General features: G+C 42.2%; 1 protein-coding gene across 1 annotated transcript; it reads left to right on the top strand.

The window, feature by feature from the left end:
• On the top strand, nt 1–25,486 carry LOC137908825 (protein turtle homolog A-like). The gene is made up of 12 exons (XM_068753246.1): nt 1–145; nt 6,385–6,531; nt 10,066–10,214; nt 11,156–11,267; nt 13,012–13,153; nt 18,369–18,514; nt 21,009–21,151; nt 22,214–22,354; nt 22,710–22,826; nt 23,302–23,452; nt 23,673–23,784; nt 25,249–25,486. Exons 1-12 carry the CDS (start codon nt 1–3, stop codon nt 25,484–25,486), a joined length of 1,743 nt encoding a protein of 580 aa, XP_068609347.1.

The raw sequence follows: 25,486 nt of genomic DNA, 5'->3' as shown, positions 1-25,486 counted from the left end.
ATGGAGTGCAGCTTCCCTCCCCCAGGCCCAGCTGCTGAATCCTCAGCATCCTTACATGTGGTGGAATGGGTTCGCCAGGGAATCGACATCCCCGTCCTGATCAAATTTGGGTCCTATGCACCTCGCGTCCATCCGCATTATGAGGGTGAGCCTTTTGGAAGCTTTTGTACTTGTAATCGCGTCCATTAAACTCACCTTATCTTTTACCTGAGTCTGAAAGAAGAAGAAAAGCGGAATTATAACAATTTGGTTGTGAAGTGCAACCTGACTGCAACATAGTATACGTAATTGTAATTTTATCATTACGTAGGTGTTTTAGTTAATCAAAATATTTTTAGGCATGTTTGAATGAATAAAAAAACATTGGAGAGCTGCTGGAGCCAAAAAAGAAAGGAAAATAGATGTCTAGGCAGAGGTCTGCGCTCTCTGTCTGTGTTTTTCTAGTTACTTTATTCATTTTCATGAAACTTTGTAGAAGAGTGGGGCAACAACAAAAAACACACATTGCAGGAACCTTAAGGGCATCCGTTGTGATTGTGCATGTCTGGTTAAAATTTGGATGAAAGTTTTTTTTGTGCTCCATTGAGCGACTCTTGTTGATAAGTTTGGGGCTTTTAAATAGCAAGTGTGAAAAGTATTAATTTTGAGTCTGGTTCTGGTTCCGAAGCTCCTGATGCAGACCCAATGTCTGTCGCTGACAGAACGTAACCAGGATCTCAAGAGTCTGTTCAGTGCCACACCTCGACGGCCTTTCAAACCAGCCACAATGGGGAGTTACTTTTGAAGCAACTCAAACGCTCCCATTGCATCATCCATTGTTCACTTTCGGCCCACAGCTCCTCCAACAAAGATGAAGAGCAACTCTCGTCGAACCACGAACTCTCGTATGTGGCTCCTGTTCTCCTTTAAAGTCACAAACAATGGGGCAGGTGTGGACGAAAAGGGGGGGGGGGGGGGGGCATCTCCCGCTGGCTCACATCTTTCTATTGTGAAAATCCTTTCTTCAACGCGGAGCCGCCCGGAGAGGAATTCGTTCTACTAACCGTTCCAAAGACCATTTTCAATTTCTTTTCTGAGCACCGTGCGCCGTTTTTGACTCCCATCCAATTTCGTGAAGAAACTGCCGAGCGGTTCTGGATGACGGCACTTCAAAGAGAGATATTATTTTGTGCTCTCCCAAGCGGGAGCGTAGAGCAGCCTGCTCATTAGCGCCGATCATTTACTTTCAACAGCTTGGACACAGGTGGATAGTAGGCATCAACATTTTAGATAACAATAGATCAAGTTGAAGCTCAATTCCGTAAAACCTTGCTTGCCTGCTCTTGCATCAGTCATTCAGAAGTCAAAACCCACAGACACTTAATTGTAAATTCGAGTGGAGATGTCAGAGTCTCCAAAGACGTCGGCCTGATTATTTATGAACATGGGCTCTAAAATATAACTCGGAATATTTCAGGTCAACACAAGTTGCCAGTATTTAGTGAATTAATCATGTACTTTGTTGAATGAAGAGCTGGAAAGTGAAAATAAGTGGACATCACATACTTTGATGTCAATGAAGTGCAAATAATCAGTTATCTTGTTGGTGATTTCCAAATGGCATTCCTTTTATAGAGTTATATTAATAAGGTGGTCAGCACGATCCACATACACACAAAAAGGTAAAAGCTTCCTGGGGGTGTTTTAGAGTTACGACAAATAAAAAAAAACAAACACAGCGGTGCCATCATGACCATCATGTGAACACCGTTGTGTTCACACGATCTTTTTGCAGGTTCATACCCATTTAGCTATTGTTTAGTTGTTTCATTGCGAAGAAGGAGCGTGTCATCCATTATACGGGTGTGGCTCATTATGCGTCAGGCATGTTAGCACCTTTATTTTATCGTTGGTTTTGGGATTTGCTGACAATGAGAGGTCTCTAGAATAATCCCGAAAGCGCTGTTGCATCAGGTCCAGTTGTTGTTTAATACCAGCCTAGGCTCATAAAGGGGGTCGTCTTCAACACACCTCTGATGCCACGCTTGATTGCACGTGCCAGTTTCATAAAAGAAATCAAAGCTGTTCGCTGTTTCAAAAAAACAAAACCCTTATTGTGCTATGAATGCCATTTATTACACATTTCCCCGCTACCTTATGTTTCAAGACGGGCTGGCTAATCGCACGCCTCTCCGGTGACAAACAGAAAAGCTGCTGGGCCAAAAGGTTTTGAAAACGCTGCTTTGTCCACTCTGATGCTGTGCTCGGGCTTTCTCACAGTTACTGGCTGATGTGGGAGGTGCATCATGGGAAGCTTTAGAAATGGAACGGGCGGTGTAGATTTCACCTCCTCTGGCCGTGAAAGGGCTCTGGTGTCTGAGCAACTCGGTCCAACTGATGGTTTAGTTTAGCCAAGATCACCCAGGATTAACCCGAGGCCCAGTTATGTCCACCGCTCTTTGCCGCAATGGAAGAATGTTTTTATGTTTTTGGATAGGGTCACCATGAACATTCTGTACGTTTGACCTCGTGTAGCTAGCTTCTAGAATAAGTGTTCTAGAATGCACCTCTGAGAGTTTGGAGCGCTAAATGTATTTGTTGTAATAGAATATTATAGATAAAAAAAGATTAGTGTCTGCTCTGTTGCAGAGGAGGGAAAGTCCCATGGCACCAGTGCAGCTGCTGACTCTGTAAAACAAAGAAAATACAGCTGTATCAATAAAATACGCTGTTAACAAGCTCTTGCCATGGAAATCCCATCCCAATCGGCAGAAGCAGGCTGCGTGCAGGTGCAGCACATCACACACGGCTAACGTGGCTGATGCGCTTCCTGTCCCACGGGACAAAAAGGGGGGTTTTTGCACCGGGATTATTCGTGATTGTTACAGAAATGAGTAGTTCTGCTGCTGAAAGCTGCGAAGCCCTCGACTCAAATTTCAAATGACTGGCTTGGGGCGTAAACCTCATCCACCTCATTCTCCAGCCGAAACTCAGCGAGGCTCTGCCAGGAGCTGACGTCGTCTCGGCGACAGCTCGCAGGCTCCTCCCCCCCGGGAATATCAGATTCTCGCGGACGCACAAACGGGCGTGTTGTTCAAAGCGTTTCATTGAATTTAAATGATTCAGTTCAGAGTTCCCCGTCTGATCTGAATATACCGAGGATACTTCTCTCCTTCTATCTTAATGCAGCGGAGAGAAATAATTACCTTTTCAGAACGGCTGCTTATAGCTGAGATTCTCGTCACGTAGACGCTGCACACAATCCATTAAGAGGGGTGTGTGTTTGTTAATGCTAATAATTAACGCTTGAGACAAATGAGGACAGCTTTGGAACGCAGATGTTTTAGGGATGATTGGTGAAAACAACATTTAATAATCTGTTCAAACCTAAAACCAACAATGCCCCGCAGCCGTTCCAGAGTTGTATTTCATTACCATGCTAAATAGTCTAGAGTTTCTCTGTCACCTGAGACTGTGCTTAAGGGTGAGGTCTCTGGAGGGACCACCGTTTTAACCAAAAAAACAAAAAATGCTTTGGTCAGCGCTTTATATGAGTGACTGCGGTGCATCGAGGTGGGTGTGTCGGTGCATGTGGGCATGAAATGAGCCAATAGGGGATATTGTTAAGCTTGGACAGTTGAAAAGCTGCTCTGTGGCGGAGATAACGGATTCAGCAAGCAGATGGGGGAGGGATGGGAAGAGTGGGGAGAGCAGCAGGAGGAGGAGGAGGAGGAAGTGTTGCTGTTGTGGGTGAGGTTTCCACCTGTCACAATCAGCCCCTGCCCCTTACAGTTTCGGTTTAAGCAGAGCTAAAAGAAGTTCAATTACCTCCGCCGAGGAGGTTGTGCTTTTGACGGTTTGTCTGTTTTTCTGTTTGTCTGGTAGCAGGATTACGGAAAACCCGCTGGATGGATCTTGATGAAAAAAATCTGAAAATGAGTCTTGGACTAATTTAGATCCCATAAAATTTTAAGAGAGATCTGGATACCAAAATATCTGGATTTTCCCATTTATTCATAATGGAAGCTTTAAAACCAAAAAAATATATCTTGTAAAATATGTGTTAATTCACTCACCAAAAATCAGTCATAAAGGGGTCAGATATGAACTAGCATGAAAAATGTCTTCTGGATCTGATCCGCAATGATGTTAGGGATACAAATATTACATTTTAATATTAAAACTCATTTATGGATACAAAGATCTTTTCAAAATACACATCAACTCTGAGTCACTTTTACTTTCATGGTTGCTGTATAAAGACACCAAGAACAATTTAGGACCTTTTGATGATGATCCAGGACTTTTTATGGACAGTTTTTATTTGTGTGTGAGTGTGTGTGTTGACTAACCACTACGCTGTCGCCTCACAGCAAGAAGGTATCCGGTTCCAATCCTATCTGCGCGGAGTTATTCTTCCCGTGTCTGCACGGGCTTTCTCCGGGTTCTCCGGGTTCTCCAGTTTCCTCCCGCCTCCAAAAACATGCAATTTAGGTGATTGATCACTCCCGTCGAGTCCAGTCCAGCTATAGCAAGCTGAGAGGTGCTCCAGCAACTCCCGTGGCCCACAGAGCGGACAAACGGAAGAGAATGACTGAATGAATGACTGAATGAATGAATGTGTCTCGGGAAGTTTGCGCTCTCAGAATGATTTTCTAGTTTTGGTTCTGAACACTGTTTGGGGATTTAACTCTTCAGAATCAACACCACAGAACAAAATCACAGTGGAGGTTCAACATATCTGTATTGGAGAAGCATTCATAAAAATCAATAGAGTCTGCAGCAGAGACAGAACCAGACAGCCCAACATTGTTTTATTTGTTATTCTGGCCATAGTCAGCTTGTCTGCTCTCCGTGTCCCCAACCAAGGCTGGCAGCCCCAAAAGTGCAGGACATTTGATTTGGTTGTGTTGTTTTCTGGCTAAATAGATAAATAAACAAACGCTAGAACTGTTACAGTTAATGTGAACAAAATAACTTTTTTGCTAAATGCAAATTAATCAAATCACCAAGTTTGATGCAAGTAATAGCTGACACTGCTGCAACACACTGATAAATAATTACAGTAAATAATGTGAATTCAGTTTGTTGAATCAAAACATTTTTACAATAAAACATCTGTAAACTGGGGAGTCTTTCAGATTGTTTTGATTTTTTTTAAAAGCTAAAAGCAATATCATGGTTTGATGATACAGAATGATACTATTTTCCGGTGAATTTACTGCCTCATGGATAACTGTGATTTCGTTTTCTTTGGCGGCTGCAGTGAGTTTGGGCTGAAGCATGTAAAGGGAAATGTTTTATTTGCATAAAGAACAAGTTAAATGCGCCTGATTTTACTACACTCGATGTGTTTGCATATGGAGAACTCACTGGAGCTTGTGTTGTCTGTCTCTACGCCCGTCTCCCTCTCTCTCTCTCTCGCAGCCTGTCTCTCTGAATTCACCTCCTTTAAAAATGTCATCCAATCATGCATTCTCCAAATGGTGGGCAGGCATTGTCACAGTTCATGCTCTTCACCCCACCCTCCCCCTCCCTTTTTATCTGATGACTCCCAGTCACGGACTCGGCAGCACAGCCTTTCCTCTGAGGTGCTAAATTGACCCATATCAAGCTGAGCTAGTAAACATGAGAGGGGGGGGGGGAACAAACTGCCAAGGGTCAAAGGGTGGGATTTTGAAAAGCACTAATCCCTGGCATCTATGTCGGTGTGTGCTTTGCTCCGCTGCTCGCCCTCCCTTCTCTCCTCCTCCCCTGTGGATTTTGTCCCCTTCGGCAGCTTGTAAAAGTAAATAAGGCGTGTTATCGCTGCCAACACACCCAACTCATACTTCCTGGTTCTTACTGACTGTCAGGACTGTCCCCTTCCTGCAACACTCACAGAAATCAGAGCCTCTGTTAATAATTGCCATTACAACGCCATCCTACCAGGGGTGCCGAGGCCGCCACGCTGCAGCGTGCGCTCTGTTAACAAGCTTTCATTTCTGCAAAGGTCTGCAGAGAAAGGCTGTCCGTACAACGCGTTTCCATTAAGGGGCTCTCTTCAAACCTGCTGCCGGTGATTCCACAGGATAATAATATTTGTATGAAGACTGGCGTGACGAGAGAGCATTAGAGCAGCACAGTGGGAAAAAAATAAAGGGTTGATGTGGCTCGAGGGAGCCGTCACCTGGCAACCGGCAGGTCACATTTTATGCGTGCATGTGTTAGATGTTTCTCGTGTGTGTGTTCGGTTGGTGGCTGCACGAACGTTTCAGGCTACGTCTGAGGCCATTGTTCTTTTTAAAACAACTAAAGTTCCCCCTCCACCAGTGCCACGCAGCTCAGACCTGAGAAACGACACATGAGATCAGCATCATGCGCCCTCACACCTACCGCCTCACCATTTAAAGTCTGTCTCCACAGGCCGGGTGTCTCTGGTGCAGATCAGCACCCTGAGGCTGGACGGTCTGCGGCTGGATGACCAGGGCTCGTACGACTGTCGGATCCTTCTGCTGGATGAAGCCGCAGACGAGCAGCAGAACGGCACCTGGACTCTGCTTTCTGTATTTGGTGAGGTTTATGGAATTGTGTGTGTGTGTGTTCAGTTTTGGTCAGTATTTTGACTTCATGCCTCTTTCTATTTTGCACTACTGCCTGTGATTCTCACTCTCTCTGTGTGTATATATATTGTTTCTTAAGAGAGAGAATTTAGTTTATGTTATGATGTGTGCCTTAAGCCGTGGGCCTTCCCACGATTTTATTATGCTCGCATAATGACAATAAAGTATCTTGACTCTTGAATCTTCATGCCTGTATGAATGAAAAAGCTTTTGATGCACTTCAGACAGCTGAATCAGTGATTTGAATGTAAAATGTTAAATATGTGGCTTTTTAAAATGAGACCTTTTCACCAGGTAGGCCTTCAGGAACTCTTGAGGGCTGAGCATTGAACCTCGGCGCATTATATAGATCTGAGAGATGTGTCTGTTACGCAAAGTATTAAACATATTTTAGCAGCAATAGTTGATGTACTTGAATGTACTGAGGCTGTACTTTGAAGTGGATCCAAGATTTACACAGAGGAAACAGTGGAACCTCGCTTATCAAACATAATTCCTTGCATATTACTGTTTGAAATGTGATTTGTTCAAAAACCAAAGCTGTACTTCCCTTTAGAATTAATAAATCTAGATGAATCCGTTCCTACGCACCAGATGAATGCCCATTTACATGCCTAAAGTTATATTAATATATAACTACGTGTCTCTGAATAACAGATAACACATAAAAATGTAAATAGTACGAAAAACAAAAGCCTAATAAAAGTAAATTCAACCCTATCATTTACATTCCGTTTACATTTGATGTGGATGGAGGGAAGGGTTATTCCTTTGAAAGAGAGTCCCCCTCCATGAAATCACTGGGTAACTGTCCTGTGTTTTATTTTTCCTTCTCTTTCTCTTTAGCTCCTGTGTTTTTGAAATCGTTGTTCTCCATACCACAAGATCCCAGACACGGACGCCATTTTCATATTTGGCGATTATTTCCTTTTTTCAATTCAACAGTTGTTCTCGCTACTTTCCTCTTTCCTTTGCCGGGCATCTTACTGCTGCCTTTCTTTGGATCCATCACTAAGGGCTAAAGAGAACAAAGTGAAGAAAACACGCACACAACGAGGTGCACTCAAGCCGAACCTACTCGGGTAGACTCCGCCTTCGCTCGCGTGTCTTCGGTTTGCCTCGGCGCCACTCGTGTAGTCGAACTCTGAAAATCTGTTCGACTTCTGAGGCATTTTACCCCCCCCATTTTTTTTTGGGGGGGGGGGGGGGGGGGGGGTAAAAAAGTCAAGTCGGTCGACTACCGCGGTTCCGCTGTACTTAAAACGTAACATCTCTAGGCAGCTTCTTTTGACTGTGTCCTCCCAACCGTTACTTCATCCATGCTTATTGCTCGCTCTCTTGTTGAGGTCACTGCAAAGTTGGCCGATTGCCATGGCAACGTTAGAGCTCATTGTATACATAATTGACATACAAAGTTGCTTCTACAGACATCAGGATCCCTGTTGGGATCCTCAGTGTGAATTCTGATGTGATGGAGCCTCATTCCATGAATCAGGTGGGACTTGAACCCTCCAGTGGTGCGAGTCGGCTGCAGGCCCAACAACTAACAGGATGATTTATGTGCGTGTGCTGATATAAAACCCGAGGTGCCAGCAGCACACGGCGAGTCACAAGCATGACGGCCTTCCGTCGCAAATGAAGATCAGACTCTAATAATATTAGAATAATGCAAATAAGCTAAACATCTAATCCTGGCTAAAAGCAACGTGACCGCTGCTGCCAAAAGCCGAATGGAAAGCTGGCAAAAAACCTCATGCACTGTGCGTGTGTGTGTGTGTGGGAATTAACACGCTTATAAGAGGGCCGCCCCTTCATTCGTGTACATGTTATCTAACTAATACTGCATTTGTGTATCCCCTTAAATGAATATGTCATTTTTCATGTGGTCTCGTAGCATGTGCTTTGCAGGTTTGGCCTCATTTTTAAAACCCAAGCTGTGTCAAACAGGAGCAAGAAATGTATCGTAATTCAAAGTCGCACGCTCGTACGATATCAGCAAAGCAAGTACAAGGATTTGGGCCTGGAGGACGTCAGTGTATAAAAGCTAAATGGAGCTGGTCTGACAGTGCTTGCAGCCAAAAGGGGGGGGGGGGGGGATTAAGAAGATGGAAGGGGTCCCTTCTACACAAGAGAACACCCCTTCTGATCCATACAGCGAGCCAGCGATCTTCCATAAAGGATGAGGTTGGCATTTCCCAGGGAATTGATTGGTCGCTAGGCAGAGCTTCATATGTTTAGATCAGTTCATACGCCAGTTACACAAATTGCTACGTCGCCGAGGAGGTGATGTTTTCACCTGCATCGGTCTGTCTGTCAGCAACATAACTCAAAACGTTCTGGATGGATCTTGATGACCTTTTTTTTTTCAAAGGTCTCGATTGATGACATTTTCAGGAAATGTTGAGCGTCTGCTTTTCTAGTTTATCTTTGATTAGAGATCTTCTGATCAAAATCTGAACATTTGATTGAACTTGAAATCTAAGTCTTTGTCTGGCTACTTGTGGAGAGATTACATCTGGTGTATGCTGTAGCCTTTGGGGTTCTCACGTGGCTTTTTTGTCAACTTTCAATGCAGGAAAGGTTTATAAAACAGTTTCTATGGCTTGACTTTTTGATATTTTTTAAATCTGACTATCCTTATTGATGGGTTTAAATAATACATCTACAGATGAAATATGCAGTGTTGCTCCTGTTTGAAGTGTGTTAGTATTTCAGTAAATGCTTTCTGTGACTTTATGCACATACAGAACAAAGCAGAGCAAGTCAGGCAGCAGATCAAAGAGGGAGGTGAGACAGTTTCACCCAGTTGGTCAGCATTATAATGGGTTATCATGCGCTTGATGTGTTGGCTGGAACTTCACTGATCCGTCTCACATCCTGTTGTTTGGACTCCGCCTGAGATTTTCAAGAGCTTTCAGTCTGATAATGCTACTGGTGTTACTAAACCATATGTGAACGCAGAATCCTGATTAGGGAGAAGTATTTAACAGGTGGTTTTTAAAAAGTATAGGTCAGTAACTTCACCAGGAAGCGAAATAAACTTTTAGTTCCAACCAGAAAGAAATATTGTTCTAACAATACTAAGTGGTTTGTTTCAGCTTGAAACGTTAGCAGACGTTTCGAGAAGCGACTTCAGTGACGAGATCTGAGACTTCCAAGTGGCAGCAAAGCGTTCACGCCTGCAGATCTAATTGGCCGAGCTGCTGACGTTTTTACTTTGCCACAAATGAAAAAAACAAGTAACTTGATGTCAGTAAACTTCACACAAGCGGCTGCTTTTAAGCAAATAATACCGATATCCTGTCACGGTGAATATAAAGTGAAGCTAAAGGGACAAAGACGCAGAGAGAGCCAATCCAGCTTTCACTTTACAAAACCGTTTGGCGCTTTAGATTTCCCTTCTGCCGGAGAAAAGGGACGTTTCCATATTTGGTGTTCTTTTATGCACTTTAATGGGATTAATTTTAATGTTCTTCTTCCATAGCTCCACCCACCTTCATCAAAGCTCCGTCGCCTGTGCTGGACGCTCTGGCTGGAAGTCATCTGCTACTTGCCTGTGTCGCTGATGGCAACCCTACTCCGATCATCACGTGGTTAAAAGATGGCAGAGTGATCCAAAGGATAAATGAACAGGTATGCTTGCAGTTAAATGTTAAATAATATCAACTTAAAGCACAATAAAAATAGGCAAACCATTCTGAGTATACAGAAGTATACAAAAAATAAATAAATACCAGAATAACCGAAAAGATAACATTAATACCCAAATATATCCTGTTGTGACAGGGACTGAGAGTGAATCCCAGGAAGCAGTATGTAATGGCTTATGGGCGGGCATAGCAAAATAGTAAAAAATAATAATTAAATATTCAAATAAATACTCCGCCAAAACTAAGAATGCGCCCACAAAAACTGACCAAACCTGATAGGCATCAAAAATAGAAAGCAAAAAAAAATACTCCTTCAGCGGGTGGAACCGAAACTGACAAACTCACAGTGGGAGGATAACGCAGGGAACAGACGAGACTAGCGTGGCACGCTCAAAGGTGATAAATCAGGGAGAATGGGAGCTGAGAAGCCAATGGTGATGATGGTGGTGATGGTGATGATGGTGATGATGATAAGATGAGCGTCAGGAGTGTAGAGGCCGGTCCCACCAATCCACCTGCTGTAGCGTCAGGCACTAATCAAGGCAAAGCAGAAGAATGTGTGAGGCAGGAGAACAGGAACAAAACACACAACCCTCACAAGGCACGTATACACACACACACACACACACACACACACACCCGCATCTCGTAACACACTGATTTCATCTTTAATGCTAGAAATGTGAAGGCTTAATCTGCAAAGGAACTACTATATGACTACCTGTACTACTTTATGTTTGTCTAGAAAATGAAGTACCTTACAATGATGTGTATACATATATTAAATACTTACACTTGTGCACTTACTTGAAAGTAAGAGAGACATTTAGTGTAACTGTCTATTTTTCTGTTGTGTGTGTGTGTACAGTATTCATGTACACTATTTACATCCACCCACTGCTCCGTTTGTGGTGTATTGATCAGGACGGAGCGTTATCGCTGCCAGCGGTGAGCGAGCAGTCAGCAGGGCGGTACACCTGCCACGCCTCCAACTCGGAGGGAAATGTGACCAGCGAGACCAGGGTGACGATCAAAGGTCAGATGGTGCCTCACGCCTGTCTGTCTGTCTGTCTGTCTGCCTGTCTGTCCTGCCAGTCCATCCGTTCCCTGTAATGTCTGAGCGCCCGAGCCACCATCATTTACATTTCTATTTCTCCTTCTTGCATCATATGACAGAGTGCTAACAGACACTCCCACTAAGTTTAACGCTTATTCCGTCTTGTTCTGTGAAGCCAACACTGATATCATGACAGGAAACAGGATGTAGGAGATTTGGGAATGGGATGAAACGTTTGTTGCAGATGGAAGTGTGTGAGCTGCTTTTTAGCTGAACAACTTGAGACTGTGTATTTTTGTTTTGCTGTCACAAAAAATCTTAAAATATTCCTGGATAAAATAGGTGAGGGATTCAATCAAATATATCCACATTTTAATATTCCCTGTTCTTGATACACCCGCAACAGACTGGCAGAATTTCCTGGTTACAGAATCGTACCTTCCACTTGAAGGGACAAAAACATGTAGAATATGCAAATGCACATCTGTGGATCACTGGATTACACCGACACACAGGATACATTGTGGAATGTATTCCTGCCCCCCCCCCCCCTGAAATCCTACTCTCCCTCCTTCCTCTAGAGATTCAGGACTCTGAAATGCAGCATGGCTGGGAAATATTTCTGCTTTGGCATCGTGTCTCTGAGGTTCCACGTTGGCATCTCGCGGCAGCGGTGACCACATTTTGAATAATAATCATCATGAAAGCTAATACGGTTCCGTCACATAATCCGAGCTTTGGCTGAGCGCTTCTGCAATACTGCCACATTAATGGCTTGCAGGCTAATGGCTGCATGTAGAGAGCCCTGAGTAAGCTCAGTGCTACATCACCGGTGTATGGAAATAGTAGCAATGGCTGCTCCTGAGGTCGGAGGGCTAGTTAAGATATTTAGGCCCCTTTATTGCCACTTTGCAGATGAATGCTGGAGGTGGAGGTTGCACAGTTTTGTGGAAATTGACATTTCCTCTCTGGCTTGGATGTACTTGTTTGCGCTTCTTAAAGCCACAGCTCTCAAGACGCGATACTGAGTCCGTGTCTCATTGTTTAACCAGATGCTCCTGTCATATTTAGTTTTGTCAGTATTCTCATTAAAGTGTGATATGTAATCATTTTAGTGCAGCAATACATTGACACACTTATACTGTAGGCTGGAGGATAAGGTGTATTTACACATTCCTTGTCACTTCCTTTATTAATCTTCACACAATAACCGGTGTAATCCCTCTCTGATGTACCCCCCCTCCGACTCTTGATTTATATTGCATCAAATGAGGAATATAAAAAAACATTTAAATCATCTTCCCAAGATTATGTCTTTGGTGCACGGCATGATGGGAGCGGCGGGTTTGTCAGATGTCCATCCTAGCGTGATAATATTTCTTAGCTGCCATCACATAACATTCATTTGCGAGACGGATCCGAAGAGCTGCGAGACGACATGCTGCAATGCCCTCAAAAGATTTCATCTCAAAATCTGCATTTGTATGTCACTGAGCCGTGTGTGTGCGTGCGTGTGTGTGTGTGTGTGTGTGTGTGTAGTGGTGCAACTTAGACATGTAGAAAACACTGAAGAGGAGATGACGCCAATGTCTACCTAACATGAAGTTGGATTATTATTTGTTTATTCTTCGTTCATGTGACGGATTGTATTTTAATAAATAATCACTATTTGAAGCCCTTTTTTTGTGTGTGTGTGCGTCTTTTGTAACCTGCTTCCATCCAGGTCCACCTGTCATTGTCTTCTCTCCAAAAAGTGTCTCTGTCAACGTGTCCCAGAATGCATTTCTCCAGTGCCAGGCGGTTGCTGATCCCCCCAACATGACCTACGTGTGGCAGAAGGATGGAGAAAACGTCTATCACACAGCGTGAGTTATCAGTTACGTTCTCCTGGGTGAAGTCAAATGTTTCCGGTCAGTTCTTGTACTTTTTCTTCATGTTTTAGGAGCACAGCGGTGTTTTTTTGTTTTTGTTTGTTTGTTCATAAACGTCATTGCAACAGCTCGAAAGATCCTTTTAATTGTACCACTAATTTCATGACAGACTGCAGAATAATATCTCAAAGAAAAGAGGCTAAAAAAGGGTCAAGTGGAAATGTGAAATTAACATGATCAATCGGTGAGAACAGGATAAAACAAAAAAGCATCTTGGGGGGGAATGAAGTGAAAACCAATCTTCTGAAGCTCTGTGGCAGATAAAAATTGACCTCTTCACAAGGGTTACGTTTAGCCCGGGGGTGCTAAGGACATGAAAGACAGTCCTTCACTGAAATTACATTTCTTAAAAGCCTTTCTGACATGTACTCTCTTACTGGTCCACTAAACGGTTGAAAAAAAGTAAAGTGGATATCAAAAAGGTCTGATGTGCTTTTGGTCTTTCACACCTCCTGCTGCATTCAGAGACCGGAACTTCATACTAAAGCGTCGAACCATCACCATCATTTTGACTCTGCCTCTGATCCAGGTGCAGGAGGCATCATCTTAATCTTGTGGCTGAACTACACAATATATGTCTTTGTAGTTTTTTTTTTGCCTAAACACCACCAGGAAGTGTACTGCATACTTCCAGGTGTGTGTGTGTGTATACAGCTATAATGTCTACTCTGATAAGTCTGATGCATTTCCTATAAGGTACATCACACAATGACATTATTTTTCACCCCACTATGGGCCCCTCTGACAATCAACACATGTGAGGGACAGATCATTTTGTTTAAAAAACATGAAAAAGTGCTTCTTTTATATACATATATATAATTATGGTACCTTTTTAAAGCAATATCACATCTATTACATGGGAGCGGTGGCTCGACAATTCGTAATTTTACTGGCGAGATGAAATAGAACGGAACGGCTCCGTTTCTAAATGACCACTCCTTTAAGGGATCACTAAATATATTGTGACTGTTAATATACCTGGGCAGCCCTCTTAATCTATATGCACGATGCTTTGGTGAGAAAGATACCAAGTGAGGTGCATAGTAAAAATAATACTAATGAAAAAAAAGTTATTATGATGATGAATATATTTATTAGATAGAATGTTAGAGCAGTACAAGTACAGTCAAACTATAGTATGTATTACAGTAGAAGTACAGTCAAACACCCCGTCTAAGAGAAGCATTTCAAAAAAGCCCTTGCGCTCTTGTTTCCGTTGAAAGTCCTTCGTACCTAATTCATCGACATGTAACAATACCAATAAAATACAAATAAATTACTCCATTGATGCAAAATAACAAATTAAAAAGACACATAATATGTACAACATAGGTGGACAAAATAAATTGTGTGTGTGTGTGTGGGGGGGGGGGGGATTAAATACTAAATACTAAATACTTTTTATTGATTTGTCCCTCGGAGGGCAATTTGGTTTACAACAGTTACACTTTCTACAACTGTAGTCTGCTGCTGGTCGCCGCTGCTGATCCCCTGAAAGGTGAATTTTCAGGGCTGTTTTGAATGAGGCCATCGAGGTGCATGTTTTGAGGGCAGGAGTCAAGCAATTCCACCCTTGATGGAGGTTTTTTTTAATTTTTTATTGATCCTCATTAATTCACAGCTGTCATTTAATATAATTGTAGTTAATTTGATTATTTGCACCAATGATCAACGCTTAGCTAACAAATGTCACAACTTGGCAGTAATAAAGCAGCGCTGACGATGGTGTGACAAACAAGTGCAAATGTAGATGGTGAAGGTAGATTAAAATACATGTAAAGGGACAGTAGAAAACTATCCAGTGTAGCACTGAATTATTTGGAATTTAACTATCGCTTGGAGTTACATTTTGCTGAATAAAATACTTTTTTAATGTTAATATGAGAACTCGTAAATGAGATTATACCTGAAAAGTTTCACAGCTTTGGAGAGGGAGAGAGAGAGAGAGAGAGAGGTGCATTATGATATGTTAAGATTCCTGACACATTATAATAACTTGATCTGCTAATATAATGCCAGGTATTTTTTTATTAAAGTTGTTTGTGGCACGATCTTCCTTGAACTACAAAAAGCACAAGTTAAAGCATTGATGCGGACAATAAATAAAATGTTATGCCAAAAACACCTGCGTAGCACGCACACACGCACACACACACGCACACACACACATTTACACAAATAAAAGATAAAAGGTTTAGTCATGTTGCTTTAACAGAACCATTGAAACTAGAAGTAGTGAGTGAGCCTTTCTATTGGAGAGCTTTCATAATAGCAGTGCTCAGTGACAGGCAGAAGAGTGAGCGGGGAATGGTTCATGACTGCCAGCACATAATCCATCAAACAATTCTACGTTCTCCTCAAAAGCTGGGTCTGGAATTGGGTCAGGCGAGCAGGTGAAGGCTGATTTGCATTACTTCTCCTAGTGAGCTGTTCTATATTACTCGTTTTATCGCGCATTACGGCTGCGCTGCTACGGTTTAAAACTGATTCTGAGTAGGAAACCGTTTCAGGAAGGCTTTTTTGGACCTGATATATAATACTGTTAAGAGCCGAATGGAGCACACGAGGATTAATGTCACTAAAGATGGGAAATGGGCTCATTTGTAATTACCTTGTTAAAAGCGGTGAGGATATCTTGAAGGATGTGTAAAAGAATCAGTGTATTCTTTCTCCATTCCCACCACAGATTCTAAAAAATAGATATTAAGGTTTCAGATTCCAAAATATTTTTTGTCCAGCTCCTATAATCATATTTCCAACTAGCCAGCAAACCTCTTCCAAGGCAGCTCAGATTAAGAAGCTGCATCTAAAACCAAAGTTCCCGGAATGGTTTTATCCTCATAATATGACTCCTTGACCATGACAACCTGTCATATCCTACATTTCCAAAAATCCACCCACACTTTGGGCTATGCTGCTAACAGAGAGACAAACAAACAAGCAAAAAAAAAAGGCAGCAAAAATATCATCTCCTCGGTGATGGTAATTTAAACCCAGAGAACTCCATGGCTTTCTTTAGGGAAACATTGTCTTTGTTTTTTTCTGCCCAGTATGGTATGGAGAAATCAACCATTTTGACTTTTCTTAAGAAAGATGAGCAAAAGAGAAAGGGAAGGAAAAATAAAACCCAGAAGGACAGTTACCCAGTCATTTTATGGAGGAGGGCTCCCTTTTAGAAATAACCCTTTCCCCTTTCTTCCCTCCCGACACCGCAGCCAAAACCGTTTGTAAATGATACAGAATTTAGTTAAATTAGCTTCATTATGCTTTTAATACTATATACCACTTATGTGGTATCTGTTTTTATATACACGTAGTTATATATATATATATAACTGTAGGCATGTAAATGGGCATTTATCTGGTGCGTAGGAACTCATTCATCGAGTTTCCATTATTTCTTATAGGAAAGAATTATCTTCCAGAACAGAGGTTCCACTATGTACATACTGTGTGTCAATATGTATATATTTCTCATTATGAACTGAATACGATTGGGTTCAGTGCAACAAACCGCACAATTTGAAAATGTGTTTCTGCTCTTATTTTACAGGCCATATAATTAATCTGCTAATATAAAAAAAAGTAATAGGAATAAACTCTGAAGGATTAATCCATAATGAAAACAGGCAGCAGTTTCAGCCCAACTATAGGAGGAGCAGTGTTTATTTAGACTTCCATTTGTTTCCAAAGGATTATTAAATCAAATTTTAGCTTGCCCTAAGAAAATGAAAATGTCTTTAGCTGTTAAATATTGAGCTTCATTATCTTCACCTCACTTCACTATATTAGCTTGTCCCTCGGAGGGCAATTTGGTTTGCTGCAGTCAAGCATATGGACACATTCAAAGGACATATAAGATGTAGGATTTGAGCAGCACCATTCTACGAGTGCAGTCAACAGTCTCTACAGGATATGAAAGCGGTGCACGACAACAGGTTCTGTAATGTAAATACGAATGTACAAATGTGTATATCTACGTGCATGTATATGTATATACACACACATATAATTATGTATAAAATTACATACGTATACACATGTGAGCTGCAAGATGAGAAAGTGAACAGTGTGCATGGTCACCTCCTCTCTGAGGCGTTCAAAGCCCTGATGGAGGGCAGGACAAAGGAGAATTTCTGTTTTTAGTATCTGGGGGAAGTGGCAGTCGGATACCAGATGGAAGCAGCTTGTATTCAGGATTTAGAGGATGAGTTTTGTCCCTGTGAATCGACTTGGCTTTATTAAGCAGGTGAAGCTGAAAAACGACATCCAGACTGCTGAATTTCACCCCGGTGACCTTTGATGCTACACGCACAATTTTTCTAAGGCAGTTTTTTTGTCCTTGTTGGCGAGATACCATACCAACAGATGGCAGAGAAAGTAAGCATGGATTCGAGCCATGTTATCTCCATAACCATATATGGGCATATGCATATGCATTTGTGCTCTATCTGAGCTTCTTGTGAACTTAATGCTACACCCATCTTGTCACGATAAGAATTTTAAATTTTAGACAAAAGCATCTTATATTGGGAAAGAAACTGACAACCTGTTGCATTCAGCTATTAAAACTGATCTTGAATTTTAAAAACTGTTCAATAAAATATTTTTCATCAAGATCTGTCTGCAACTTTTTGAGTTATGTTGCTAATAGACAGACAGATAAAGGCTGGCCAAACCAAAACGTAACCATGGCGGAGGTAATTAGTCTGAATGTTTGATTGTGGGTGGTCCAATAGACACATTGTCATCATGCGTATGTAGTCTATTTGTAAGACGTTGCACTCTGGTACGAATAAAAGTATTTTTTTTTCCTATAGCACCAGATCGTAACAGAAAGTTATCAAAAGGCACTTTACCGGTGTAACTAGAAACTGAGATCTATCAGATAAATATGATCTAAACCAGTTCATTGCAGAACTGAATGTTCCAGAATCTGTTGTGTTTCTCTGTAAGAAGGAAAAGTAAGCGTGGCCACTTCTCTTTACATTAAGCCTCCATTTACACACAGTGGTGAATAACAGAGGGTAACTCACTCCTACGCTGACACTCTGAGAGCTTATTAGTAAAGAAAACCACCTGAATTACCTTTTTATAGAGGTTATCCGTCTTTACTTATTGAAGAACCCCTGTGCTTTTTATTAAGGTCTCTGAAGTCGCGAGTGAAGATTATGGTGGATGGAACTCTTCTCATCTCCGGTCTCATCCCAGAGGATTCTGGAAACTACACCTGCATGCCAACCAATGGCCTACTGAGCCCGCCCACAGCCTCCGCCAACCTCACTGTGATGCGTATGTTTCAATATGTGTAGTCTGTAGTTGTCTGTGTCTATATATTTCTTCTTATGGTACAACAGGTAACTCTAAAGTGATTTTAGAAATGCTTTCCTCCTATTATTTTCTTATAATTGCTTAAATATCATATTACATAATTATACATTAAATCGCCACAAACTGGAGCAGCTGAATGATTACAATGATGTTGCATGGCTACATGCTCAAAAACCATTTTTAGTATGTATTACATAAAAGTGATTTTAAACTTATGATAGGCTAGAAAGATTAAGATAGGCTGGGTTCCTCCCTTTATGATACCCTTCCTGCTCTGGGGCTTCACTGCAGTCAGATCAGTTTTATTCATCACGCAGCATCATAAATAACAAATCTGCCCAACGGGACCTTACAATCTGTAAAACATATGGCACCCTCTGTCCACAGGCCCTCGATACAGATAAGAAAAAAAAAGATACTCCGAAAAAACCCTTGGGGGGGCGGAAAAGATGGAAGAAACCTTAAGGAGAGCCGCCGAGTAGAGGAGTGGAACACATGCAGTGAATGTTGTGTGTTCAAAAGAGATAAACATAAATTATTTATTGCATGAGCAGCCTGAATGGCAACATTACATTGAGATTTTACACATGTGAAATAAGCTCAAACACAACTCTCACAAAGAGGAAGAGGGTGAATCTTTTGCAGGATAAAAACATCTGGAGTTGAGCCTCTGACACCCAGAAGAACCCCCAAAAAAATGTCAGAGGATGTCCCATTGTGCAGCAGAGATGCAGCCCCGCACCAGACAAACAAACCAACACCGGTGATTTCATAACCTCGGCCTCAGTGGCGGCAATAAAGCATTGACTCAGAGAATGTTAAAAAAAAGATGCCACGTAATAAAGTGGCTGAGCAGTTGTATCAAAGTTAACATAGGGCCATTATTTCATTATCCCATCTAATTATGTATAATATATAATTTCACTCATTACAGTCAGGTCTCATCTTTGCTCCAGGGGTGGAGGATGTGATAGTGAGATGGCGCTGATGAATTATGAAATGGACATTAAACTTTGAGCTGTCTCACACCCTTTTCTTTTAATATTTAAAAAGTAAATTGCTCATGCATGGTGGTTTCCAACTAATCTCACTAAAACCAAAATGACTTCTATCACTCCCTGGAAGGCTACACACGCCATCGTCTTTAGATCCGAGTCTGAGCCTTTCAAATAAGATAACTCATTATTTTTCCTGCGATCATCAAATCATATGGAAATTAACTGAAAAATATGAACCATCCTGTTCACTTTTGCTGTCAACTCTATTCGCTAATACATCCATCTCGTTTGGAACAGTAACGTCTTAATCATATGGAAACACCGTATTTTTTGGACAGTCTGTTAGAGATGATTTCTGGAAGAGGCTACTGGGTGAGATACATTAACTTTTAATGAGAGAGAGAGTGAGAGAGAGAGAGAGTGGTGCGCCGCGCTGTCACTTCAGTTTATCCCAACAGGAACAGTTTATTTCAAGGTGATATGAAGACTTGAGTTGTCAGTTGTCTCTTCTCTTTGTTGGTTTCTGGGTTCCTCCACTGCTACTGGTTCAGGTTCAGAGACAGAGCAAGTGTTGCTGGGCTGCTGTGGCAAATCTATTTTAGACAGGAAATACCAACGTGAGAAACTATGCCTCGGAAAATATAATAAATAAATAGTATAATTTTCAGATGTTTACTTCAGGTGTTCTGTTGTACCTGTAGACAACACCTTATATTCAGACCTAAACTGCAGGACGTGGAAAAGATAAACTACCTTTTTTTTCTTTTACAAATATTATTGATTTTATGAAGAAAAGTATCGATATTAGGGATGAGAAATTCAATGTGCATCGTTTGTGTTCACGGACACAATGTTGACCGGTTAGGATTGAAAATATGATTGTTTGTATGATGAACTTCACCAGTGTCAGTAATGACAGAGATTTATTATTGTTTATTGGTCGTCATGATATTAAATGTAGGCGGCACGGTGGCGCCTACATTTAACACAAGAAGGTCACAGGTTCAACTCCTGCCACCACCAAAAACATGCACATTCGGTGAATTGGTTACACTAAATCAGGGGTCTCAAAGTCTGGGTCAGGTCGGGCCAGATCAGGTATTCCACACAAAAAAGAAAGATGAATGCGCCTCAACCTCGCGCCTTTAACAAACATATCTTACTTTTCCGAGAGTTTGAGATCCCTGCACTAAATTGTCTGTAGGTGTGACTGTGTTTGTCTGAATGATTGTCTGTCTACGTGTGGCCCTGTGATGAACTGGAGTTCACAACAAATTCTACTCCTCCAAACGTCTGACTGTTTGCAGTCCTGTAAAACCCATCACACTCATGCAGTCAGCTGTAGATCAAAGGATCTCTTGTGGCAAAATCATGGTACAGGTTTTTTATTTATGTTTTTCACTGAGGACTGCAGTATTTGTTGTGACGATAAGAATGGAAATTTCACCTCTGTCCAGATCCTGCCATGGCCCTTCAGATGCCGCAGAAGACATACCTCCCAACCGGTATGGATGGCGCGGTCACCTGCCCAGCAGCTGCACAGCCCCCACTGCTCCAAGTGGATTGGACAAAAGATGGAGAACCTCTTGACTTGTCGTTGGTAATGAGAGTAATGATTTCCAGATGGAGGCACAGTCACCATGGTGATGTCTGTGCTCGACTCTGTACCCGAATTGCACAAGAGGTATTTCTGCCGCTTGCTTTGTCCAGTCGGCACTGATCTATTCGCTCCTGATACTGAAACATCAGACATCGATGCTGACTGCAGGCCTCCGTGGGGCGACTGCTGGCAGCAGCCCATCATGAAAACACAGCTATAGCAATCGGCCCACTCAACTCGCCCACAGAACACCAGCATCTTCCCGGTATTGCGTGAATGCTGACGTAAACAAACCCTTTGCGTTCTCTTTTTTTTTTTCTCACTATAAGAGTCCTTAGTGTCAGATTCAATGTCCCACGTGAAAAGGATCAGCGTGAATCCTCCTCCTCAGTCCTTAAATCGGCCCACCCTAGTCAACGCTTTGGTGCGGGTGACATGCCGGTGGATGAGACACACTGCAGGAAATGTGAAGGATTCCAGTAGTGTGGGACAGAGGCGTTGGAGTCGGGCTGTTATTCTGCCAATTATTCCAACCCCCCCACACCCAGATGTCACATGTTCCGCTACAGGCGGTCCCAAGTTCTCCGGGAATCATTCTGTGGAGGATAATGGCAGTGGAAACCTTGCGTTAACTGAACTGCTGTTTAATGCAAACATTTCAAAAAGGAATTCTGAACGATCGTCTATGTTGCCGGCGTTTCAAATGGAGGAACGGATCCCTCCACCTTTATGCATGCTGTCCGCATAACATCTTCCAAAAGCTGTGAACGCATTAATAGATGATTGACAACTTTAGAGAGGCTGATCAATCTGCACAATGGGGTGTTCAACATTCAACCACTGGCGGATATCAAAAGAATATTTTTCTCAAGCCTTTAAACTCAGCTGAGGAACTCATACGTGCAGCTTTGAAGCGCTTACAGATTTCCTGCTTCTTATCACTTTAAACTCTCTGTACACTTTTTCCCCCCCCCCAAGTATCAAGTACTGCATTATGGAAGGCTGCATGTACCAGATGCTTTTCTATTTCTGTGTGGTTTAAACATATTTCACTTCTCACAGTATCCAGGATGGACCCTAACCCAAGAGGGCTCCTTGTTTATGGCCACAGTCAATGACGACACGGCAGGCGTGTACACCTGCACGCCATACAATGGCTACGGCACCATGGGCTCCTCCGGGCCGACCACTGTGATTCTACAGGTTAGCATGCAATCCGGGCTACACGTCTGGACCACATTAACACCCGGCTGTTGTCCACACGCTGGAAGTCAGCTAAGGTTCAATTAGCCACAACTGCAGTGAATTAAAAAGTTCAGTGAATAAGTGACATTTCACTGACCTATAAACTCTAATGTGTGAGCCCTCCGGCAGTAATAGAGTCCTCAAACACTACAGCGATTCCAATATTGGGTGTTAATTGTGCGGCAAATCCCTTTGTTAATACAATAATCTTGTCTAAAGCGGCAGGATAATCCAGTCTTGGAATCTATTGTTGCCGTCGCTGGAATCTCCTTGATTCGGCTATATTCAGCTTTCAATTTTTGGCCTTCTGCAGGACCCCCCATCATTCAGCATCACTCCAGAGAAGCAGTACAAACAGGAGGCTGGGAGAACCCTGCTCATTCCATGTCAAGGAAATGAGGACCCGACTATTAAAATAACCTGGACTAAGGTAATGAACCCACTTCATTCCATTTACTGTGAGCGTTAGCAAAGGCATTTTCCTCTTTATAATGTTTCTATGTAACGTCCAGGTAGTTACACTAATAGAAATTGTATTGCAATGGTTATTCTGAAATTGTACATGCAATCTAATTTTGTTATCATTATTATTTTATTTTAAATATTCTGGTGTAAAGAGCTTTAATACCTTATGGCATTATAGTATATTAGAGATCAAAAATATACCTCTTGGTTGATCCATTTAACTGTGACATTGATTAATCTCAATAATGGCTGTGGAAGAAGATCCATGAAGCTCTGTGTTGAATAAACTAAACTGGACTTGAAGCAAAAGCTTGAAGGCCTTCAGCTCTGAGTCCAGTTGAGTAAATTCAACACAGAGTTCTACCACGACCTGGATGACATGGCGCTTGGTTGTTGAATGTTAGCTCGATGGATAGGTGAAGGGTTTCTCTTCTTGTTAGGTCGACTTGGGTCGTCGAACGTCATACTCCATAGAGCCCAACGGTTCTCTGCTCCTGCAGCCCCTTGCAAAGGACCACCAGGGGGCGTGGGAGTGCAGCGCTGTTAACCGCGTAGCCTCAGTTAAAGCTGCCACGCAAGTCTTTGTACTGGGTGAGTGTGACCTGAATGATTCCCACTGGAGAAGACCAGTCTAAAAGTCAGTCTTCCTGTTATGTGAGCTCTCGACATTAAAATGCATTCACGGGTTCAATGCTGGTGCCTCCATCCCACCCAACTTTTATTAAATGCGTTACATCCAAACTTTAGCGATACCAGGCAGCTGAAGTGCTGGCAGATTTCCATCAACTCCTCGCCATTCCCTCCATTACAGGAACCAGTCCCCACGCTGCTACCTCTCTGTTCGTCTCTCCAGGCGTGAGGAAGGCCAACGTATCCTGGGAGGCAGGCTTTGATGGAGGATCATCACAGACATTTTCAGTATGGTGGGTGTAGAGCCTCCCACCTTTTTCTTGGGCTGTAACCATGGCAGCCATCGACAGCGCTGGTATTGTACTATTGATTTCACGGAAGAGGAATTCATGTATCCGTTATCACTTATTGGCAGCCACAATTAAAAAAAACAAAACAAAACTGCCGCACATCATAGCTTCACACTGCAGTGGTCAAAGTAGCTTCAGCAGTCACAAACGAGCATAATTCATTTGTATCTAGTGAGTCATCATTGTTATGTAGGTAGAGAAATCTGAGGTTAATCTCTTGTGCGTTGTAGCTCTGCCTGCTTTGTACTGGATGCTAACAGTACAATGAAATGAAAGTGAAACTACAGACAGAAGGCCAGAAATGTTCCTTAAATAGACCCCGGCGTGCAGTTTTTATACATGGAATTTAATTAAAGCAGGTTAATTTAGTAAAGTTACAGAATACGAGTGACAATATTCAACCAACTTCTGTTGATGTGCATCTTAATCACATTGTAATCTGGGAGCGTTACACCAGACGAAGACGAGATAAGCTATCTTAATCTTGGAGAGAGAACTGGGTCACCGCTGCAACATGGAGCAGCGGAGAAGTAAATATAAATTCCATCATAACTATAAAGATGGATTAAAGCATCCTCTGAAATTCTCAGCTACTCATCGATCTGACAACTTTACATTTTGAGACCGTAGAGTATGAAATATAGTCAAAATGAAAACACTATAATAAGAAGAATAAATTCACACGTGTGCCATTTGTTTTTGCATATAAAGAACTTGAATAGGAAATAATTTTCTGATTGACACTTAAATTTCAAACTTTTGTCCATGTCAGAAAAGGTTTGCTTGGGTCTGGAAAGAAAAAGAAAAACCCAGCCTGCATCTTTTTGCCATTCTGAAAGTCCTGTGGACAAATTATCATGTAAAGAATCAATTACTACAAGCTAGAAGAAACGCTTTAAAAAAGTATGACATAAAAATGACTGAGGCAAAATTTGCATCGTACTCAAATATATGAAAAAGGAGAACCTCACAACTAACCACATTTTAATATGAGCCGGATTCTGCCTTTACGAGTTCTCATAACAGAACTCTTCTATTGAGTCAAAGCAATCATCAAAAACAGGAAGCCTTATATTCAGACTAACATGAATAATTTTCAAAGTTCCTCCCATTTTCAATGAGCGGGTCGTTTTTCTTTTTTTTTTAGCCTTGGGGCAAATAATTTGCGCTGTATAAAATGAACGCGAAGCACTTCAGCCACAGTAGGAACATGAAAGTGGCGAGTTCTCTGTGCAATTACAGGAACACATCACTGCAGTCCCTGTCAGAAAATCTGAAGCCGATGATGAGAATGAATGTTTAATGAAACCTACATTTCTGTCATGTGCCAGAAAGCCAGACTCCTGGTGTTTCCCCGCGCTGCTCTTTGTACTCATTTCCTCTTTCTTGGTCTCTCTGCCTCTGCAGGGTGAAGAAGATTGCAACAATTGATAGTGGTGAAAAACAGGAGTGGTTTTCTGTGCCGGTCCCGCGCTCCTCTGGAAACAGGCTGCTGGTGACGGGCCTGTCCTCCGGCAGGGATTATCAGTTTAGTGTCCTGTCTCAGAATAAAATGGGCACAGGACCCTTCAGTGAGATCGCCACCGCCCGGACTTTAGGTCAGTACCGTAAATACTGGCATCGATGCATCGATACACTCAAATGA

This window comes from Brachionichthys hirsutus, chromosome 19, assembly GCF_040956055.1.
Source record: "Brachionichthys hirsutus isolate HB-005 chromosome 19, CSIRO-AGI_Bhir_v1, whole genome shotgun sequence".
Taxonomy (NCBI): Eukaryota; Metazoa; Chordata; class Actinopteri; order Lophiiformes; family Brachionichthyidae; genus Brachionichthys; species Brachionichthys hirsutus.
This window is presented reverse-complemented; position numbering and strand designations above follow the sequence as displayed.

What these genes read in the sequence shown, in the direction of transcription:
- LOC137908825 (XM_068753246.1), top strand. Translation starts at nt 1, where the DNA reads ATGGAGTGCAGCTTCCCTCCCCCAGGCCCAGCTGCTGAATCCTCAGCA. An exon ending in GAAAACGTCTATCACACAGC is followed by an intron (nt 13,154 to 18,368) that starts GTGAGTTATCAG and finishes CTTTTTATTAAG; the next exon opens with GTCTCTGAAGTCGCGAGTGA. An exon ending in AACCTCTTGACTTGTCGTTG is followed by an intron (nt 21,152 to 22,213) that starts GTAATGAGAGTA and finishes CACTTCTCACAG; the next exon opens with TATCCAGGATGGACCCTAAC.